General features: G+C 29.2%; 1 protein-coding gene across 1 annotated transcript; it reads left to right on the plus strand.

Annotated features, from left to right (window-relative positions):
• The first annotated feature begins 1,578 nt into the window (after positions 1-1,578).
• LOC111038366 (protein TRC8 homolog) lies at positions 1,579-5,157 on the plus strand. The gene is made up of 9 exons (XM_022321432.1): positions 1,579-1,966; positions 2,044-2,304; positions 2,377-2,720; positions 2,784-2,980; positions 3,163-3,418; positions 3,477-3,706; positions 3,764-4,010; positions 4,096-4,440; positions 4,787-5,157. Exons 2-9 carry the CDS (start codon positions 2,088-2,090, stop codon positions 4,841-4,843), a joined length of 1,893 nt encoding a protein of 630 aa, XP_022177124.1. The 5' UTR covers positions 1,579-1,966; positions 2,044-2,087; the 3' UTR covers positions 4,844-5,157.
• Positions 5,158-7,912: the final 2,755 nt, after the last annotated feature.

A 7,912-nucleotide genomic window follows, 5' to 3' on the forward strand; every position in this document is an offset into this window, starting at 1 on the left:
AAGAATTATAATTTGGTGTAAAGGGTTGTAGTGTACTGCTTACATCATATACTATGGATGTAGCCACAGCGTATCATTTTGTTGCCGATATTAGCGAAGAGTCTCTGATTAAAGTGTTTGATGTGGGTATGCGTGATGCAACTCCTCGCATAATTATCCATAGGTTTATTTCAAAAAATAATTCTATATCTTTACATCTAAGTTAGTGGTTTATACTCATATTATTATTATAGTTAGTATTATAGTGCATTTAATATTATAATTTTTAGTTATTTGCTATCAAAATTCAAAACACAATTTGGTGATTTGATTTTTATCAATTTGCAAGACCTTGAGTCACTCATGCGCATGTATGGAACACCTAATTCGGTAACTAATCTCTAATGTCAGCAGCAATTTCTTGTATTGATTTAATAAACTGTGACTCCATTCATAGTATTACCTGATCTAAGGACAGCCAACTTGCTAATAAGGATTTGTGATAAGGTTTGGCACTTTGGCTCATTTCGAAGGCAGGAATGTTTGAATGTCTTCAGTCATTTGAACCATTTAAAATTGAAATCAGTAATAACGGACTAAGAAACAACCATGAAGACTAGAATTATAATCTTCAAGGATACAACTAAAATATATCTTAGTCTATGTTAGTTTACTAATAGCGGGAACAATCGACTGATTTCGATAATTGACAAGTGAGTCATCGATAAGTTAAGTTCTAACAATCGAGTGTTTCACTCGTAAAATTATAAGAATTATAATAGAATTTGCACTTACGTCTCACACAATCACCCGACATAGAAAAATCATTCACTCTTTTTAGCAACCAACTGGACAAACTAAACTTACCAAAAGCTTAAAATGAATAATAATGTTATAAAACTTATAAAACATTATATTATTACTTGTATATCTAGCATGTATTGTATTGTTATATCAGTAACTGGACGTATATTGGATAGCACGGTCAAGGGGGGGACGATGTACCAAGCAGCCATTCAAGCCAACGAGATTGGAGTATTTGTTACGAAGCTCCAAGGAGGAAAAAAAATGTACACAAGTGTACCAGTTATCCAGCAGCACAGTTACTGACAGTGCGATGCCCAGGTGGCCACTTGCTCGTTTCGCTGAGCTCGGACAAAAAAAATAAAATAACTGTTGAACTGCTACGCGTCAAGTCGGTCACAGCGTAGAAGCGACACTCGATCAGCTGATCAAGTTCTTGTTTACATATGGTCTGGAGTCTGAACCTAGGAAACGAGTCCGTACTCCGTACACCAACATGACATTAGGCCCTTGTGTAAGTGTAGTCGGGAAATCTGTCCCGGCCCCTGTCATACCCACGGATATAGATACTATGGTTGCACAACGAGCACGGATATGACGGCTCTGAATGTTCTTATCAAGAATTTAAAAAAGTCGCGTGATACTAGCGCCCTCTATGACCTGGTATATCATATACCCGCGATTATATAAATTATAAATATGTTTGTAAAGTTATGGTTTTATTACTCTATGAGTTATGGTAACATGGTATAAGAGTTCTTACTGTAGAGGGCGCTAGTAAAACGCGACTTTTCGTCAGATTTGATAAGAACATTCGGCGCCGCTCAACGCGGCTGTGATCCAATATAGGCCGACGTGCAACCATAGTATCTATATCCGTGGTCATACCCCTGGTTACATGGTAATCACCGTATGACCACTTATTTCCTCATGACATTTCGGGACAAGTGTGCGAAGCCCCAGGCTAACAGAGGTTGGCAACGCTGCATCAAAAATGATAACATCACATAACCACATGTCCACAATGCCATCGTGTCTCGTGCACGGTTTTGTTGATAATGGACAGGTTATTGTTTCACTTTCTTATAAAATAGTCGTTATTCTCAGTCGTATCTCTTCATTTTTGGCTGTGCGGCATGGGCACTGTTCCTGTGGTTGTTAATGCCTTCACAGTGACTTTCAAGTATTCATTCACATATTATTATTATGTCTGATTTGATGTATAACCAATACGTGCATAATTTTTGTAATTATTTTCAGATTTTGTTATAGTTAGAGATTAAATATTCAAAATAATAGCTATCATGAGTCTTTGTAATTTGTTGAGGGTTCCATTCTTATTCGTTATGGATGAACTCTTCAAAACGACTTTCGGGTTTCATGATTTAGCTGATAAAATATTTCCAGTAAATAATGGCCTTGTAAATAACACACTCACTCAAATTGAGATCGACGAGTCCGCTCAACACTATTACACGGCTATATTTCTATCAGTCATCAGAATAATAATATCCTGCTTGAGTAAGTTGAATAAATTTTCAAAGGAAAATAATACAACATTATCAGTTAGGTAATTCAATTTTATTTTTTCAGTATTTTATTCATCAATATTTTTATTTGTTCTACCTGCCAGATACTTATACCTAGTGTACTTGCATTTTGTTTCTTTCTGCATTGTATATTTTTCTTATTGGGCAAACATACAAACACCGAAAGATGTTTACGGAAAATATGAAAACTTTAAAACTGACATGTTTAATAAAGATATAACATGGGATGTCGATGGATTTTTATATCTTTTTACAGGATTACAAGTTACATATTCCTTATACTTTTTATTCTGCAATTTAATTTTACAGTGTTGTCTAGCACTAGTATTTGAGTGTTTACAAGACTTTACTACAAATCAATTTACTACAAACCAATCAATTCATAAAGTAAATACATATACAATTTATTTAACTTTCATCTGAATAAAAATAATGTATTAAATATTTCAGCTTTTTAGCTTTAGCTTTATCATTCCTACTTTAATCTTATTTTTACCAGTAACATGGAGACCTGGATTTTTAAATAAAGTAACATTGTTATCAACATTATTGCCAATATTTTGTGCATTGAAAACATTATGGTTGAACCTATTAACAATTGCAAATTTAATTTGTAATAGATATGACCGTGCATTACAGACAACCAAGTAAGTACATTTTACATTTATTATTGCTTTTACTAGTTAATTATATTATTATGGTTATTTATATGCACCAACTAAGTAGCAAATATTAAGCTTAATCTTAATATTTTATGTAAGTTATGTATATTGAATACTTGCCTATTATAGTATTATTTGATATTATTATGTATATTTCGTTCTTGTAGTTATTATGAAATGTTTGTTCGGGTTGAAGTGGATCTGAATAGTCTCAAAATTCCAATTGTTCTGAGATTGTTTTGGGCCGTACAAGTAATAGTACAAATTCTATACCTGTTATCTGATATGGAAGTACTAAATGAAACTTTGTTTGAAGCCGTGAAATATTTGTTAATTAAAGGATCCAACTCAATTATAGTAGTTTTAGGAATGACAAGTATTGCATCATACGTTTGTTGTTCTATTGGATCATTCTTTCAATGGGTAAAATGCTGAACATGCATTTAAATATTTAGATGTTTTTAACAGTTTATTTTTTTAGGTGCTGATAACTGATGATGATGATGGTGAAAATATTGAAACAATGTCTTCATGTCTGTTTTTTGTACTAGCTATCCATAATGTAGTGACAAATTTAGATCAAGAAGAGCGCTTAATAAGACTCTATTATGGTATTTATTTACTCTGTGCTGCCATACTATATCACATCCATAAAAAAGTTAATTCAGTATTAACATATTTGTCTAGTTGTAAAACTTCACCACTTAACAGGTAATATATAAATCATTATCAAAAATGTTTTAAAATTTATTTGATTTGATGTTTTAGACATTTAAGAGCTCTTTTAGTTTGTGGATTTCTTATAGTGTTTCCAATCACTATTTTGACATACTTGTGGTCTCAACATTCAGTTAGCCCTTGGCTACTAGCAGTTTCTTCTTTTTATATTAAAATTATTATAAAAGTATTAGTATCATTAGCTGTCTATTCATTATTCTTAATTGATGAATATTGCACAAAATCTTGGGAGAAATTTGATGATTATGTGTACAATATAAAATCATTTGGCACTACGGTAATTTTAGAAATCCTTAACATTTATTTCTTAATATTATGGTTACATTTTGTTCTTAATATTATGGTTATATTTTTTATTTTAGGTGGAATTATATTTTGGCATCTTTTTTTTTCTGAATAATGTTTATAATGTTACTTTATTGCCTGATGGTTCAATCTATGCATTAGTGATATCGTTTATACAAATGTGCTTACATATGTATGTATACATACGGTTTATTGGTATAAATGATTGGAAAGAGTTTATTAAACACCGTACAGCTGAGAAAATCATTAAATCTTTATCAGATGCAACTACTATTCAATTGTCTGAATTGAATGATATCTGTGCTATATGTATTCAAAATATGGTATCAGCAAAAATTACACAATGCAACCATTATTTCCACGCTGCATGTCTGCGTAAATTGCTCTACAAAAGTGATCAGGTGAGTAATTGTTTAATGATTTTTATTTAAATTAAAATAATTTGATCTTAAATTATTACATTAATATGACATATACTAAAACACTGGGAAAAAATCGATTGTGATATAATAAATAAAAATATGTTTACATAGGACAATATTTAGTGAATACTTGTGAAGGTATTCAGATGCATTTGACTACTTAAGATATTCATTAATCTTTTTACTCAAGTACTCTTCACAATAATCCCTAGTATAAAGTTCTAGTTTATTTGTTACTAATTTGATTCTTATAGCAATAATTATTCTTTGATGTAAAAAAAGTTATAAATGCACTTATCTTATTTTAATTTTTTTTTTTTTTTAGACCACTGTGCCATTTTGCCCATTGTGTCAAAATACTATATTCATCGCAGAAACATAAAATGTCCAGACACAAGAATTTTAAGATTACCTTGTGTATAATTGTGTTCTAATTTTTGTTTACTTCATTATCTCTACATATCCATTAAACAATTTTAATTTAATATGTACTTATCTTTTATTGTATTTGTAACTATTTATTTAAACTTTCAATATTAATAAATATTATCGAAGATTCACTTCTCGCCACAAGCTTCCTTACAGAATAGGGTAATCAACTTGACATGTAAGAAACTTAACTAATTATACTTATATTTGTGCTACATTATACACTATTATACCTATAAATTGACTTGAAATAAATTGTTTATTACTAAGGGAAACCTTAATTGTATACAACATTTGTTATTATTATGTATCACATACTATCCTAGATACAATATCATAATTTATAATATTCATCCAATTAATTTGTATACAATTATTATATATTTATAACATGTGTATGTAAATAATAATACATGTATCATAATCAAAACAATAAATTTGTGATAATTTACATATCCTGATATTCGTGATGATTGATAAGTCTGACAACCAAATAAGTGAGGTGCTATTAATATATTTCGAGTTTTATATTTCATAATATAAATCTATTGACTATGAACTAACTGTAAACCAATTTTTATATACACATAACATATACAAATAATAAAAATTTCTTACTTGTAAATATCAATGAAAGTAAATATATTATACAGGCATGTACTTACATGACAGTATATATATATTTTTTAAATTAGTTATTTTAATTTTAATTTCTATGATTATCTGTAATTTAACTAGATGAAATATTTTTATCTTATATCTTTTTGTAAGATGGATTTGATTTGTTTATATTTCATCTGCATCTTAGATACAATTTAGTGTTACCTATCTTTATCCAGATGACTTTTTTGTCATCTGTTCCTAACAATGTTTAAGTATAACTCGTGACTTTAAATTTGATTTAATTATCAATTGTAATCAATTTGATAAATATTAAGCCTTTTTTAGAATTTTAAATTGAAAACTGGTTAAAAATTTTTTTTATTACTCAATTGATTACCTATAGTGCGTTGTACGGATGTTACATATTTTGCTTTATACACCTTATGGCTTATATTATTATTATTATTATATGTATTTGAATATGTACTCGCGTTTGTGAGTGTGTATTTTATATACATATCCGAAATCGAAGTATATCTATATATTAACACGGTCTCACAATTATAATAATACACTATCAGATTTATGTATACCTAATAATATTATATACATTAATTCAAATTATTCCGTTTAGTTCATGGTTTAGTTGACTCGTTTCGTGTGTACAAACGGCTTGCGTTTGCCGCACAGCAGTTTGTTGTTTACTCTCCTCCGCGTGGCATAATATTGAATGATATGAAATTAATATTATTATCATTATTATTATTTTTTTTTTTTATCTTGTTAAAGCTTCAAAAACTTAATGTGTTATTAGCTACGAGAATATATATATATATTTTATTCATGGTACAGCATCAATTACTTGGTTATATCAGCTCACAACACAAGAAATTCTAGAAACGCGATGTTTATGTAGATGTTGATTGAGCTAAGCCGCTAAGGGCTTCGAAAGATATATTTTATACTACCTACGCTGTACATTTGAATGCATTGGCTTTCTTAAATTGAATTATATATATATATATATATATATTAATTATTATCATTATGTTCGAGAAATAAAATGATTTTGTTGTTGCTTTGTCTTTAATATTGTGCTCGGGATATCGATGTATTTAGAAGGGTGAGTGGGAACCATCGCCCCTGAAGATTTTTTAATGGAACTTAGGGGCGACAGCATTTTTTCATCCGTTTTCATTCATCAACCAAGAAATCAAATATTTTAGGCTTTTAAATAGCGTATATACAGCGTTATTTTATTTTATTATATGGGAACATTATGAAATGTTGACCATGTCAAATTCATGAATAATGATTATTACCTATTAGGTAAAATCGTATAAAACGTATTTCAACGATAATGGCTTACGTCGTCGTTATGGTTCCGATGACAATTTTATTATTTTGGTTTTTAAGTGTAATTTGAATCATAAAATCGCTAAAGTATGTTTCATGTGAAATATTATACAAGACTTCTGCGAGAAGAAATCTAGACGTATATTATGATGGTATCTTATGTGCATAAAATGTATGTTCAGATTTCCAATAATTTTTTTATATATATTACTTTCTTTTGGCTGGGGTGTTCAAGGGTGGAATTTATACCTTTGGCGTCAAAATTCTAAATTCTCTAGCTTAGAGCTTCGACGAGTTTTATTGTTATTATCGCTTAGCAAATCGACTACGATATTGTTAAATTCTTAATTTATATTTTATTATATATGTGTTGATTTTTTTTTGTACTGTTTTCACGATTTTGCTAAATGCCATCCGTTTTGAGCTATGAACATAGTCTATGTACATTATAATATATATTATAGTAAATAGGTATAAGTTTTAACATATTATATAATACTAGCAGACCCGGCAATGCCTTGCTATAGCTAGATTTCAGTACATTTATATATGTTTAGGAATATGTGAAAAGTTTGATATGAATTATATCAGATATTTAATTTGATTAATTTTTTTAGTATAATTTTATATATAAGTGTAAAATATATTTGTTTCGTTATGAAGTATGATTTTTATTTTTTTGTCAATTATATAAATTTGTCTTCGCCTCCTCTTCGTCTAAAACAGTGTCAACGAAATAGTGCACTTTTGTTGGTGCATTTAATTTTAACAGTATCATGTAATTTATTTTATTGACTTGATCGTTAGTTGGTGACAATATTGCCCTTTCTTGAAACCAACTTGACGTTTTAGTCGAAATATTAGATAAATCTGGATAAACATTTTCAATTAGGTCCAACAAATTAGACATCAAAAAACATACGAACAGCAGTTCCCCACACCATGCGCATCGACAACGATAATTAATGTGTTATCTGTATACTGAAATAACTCAGTTATTGTGTTTCTACAAACAAAACTAAGATTACGCCATATAATCGATGTAATAATCACGTTGAGTGAA

The sequence above is a fragment of the Myzus persicae genome, unplaced genomic scaffold (genome assembly GCF_001856785.1).
Source record: "Myzus persicae strain clone G006 unplaced genomic scaffold, MPER_G0061.0, whole genome shotgun sequence".
Classification (NCBI taxonomy): Eukaryota; Metazoa; Arthropoda; class Insecta; order Hemiptera; family Aphididae; genus Myzus; species Myzus persicae.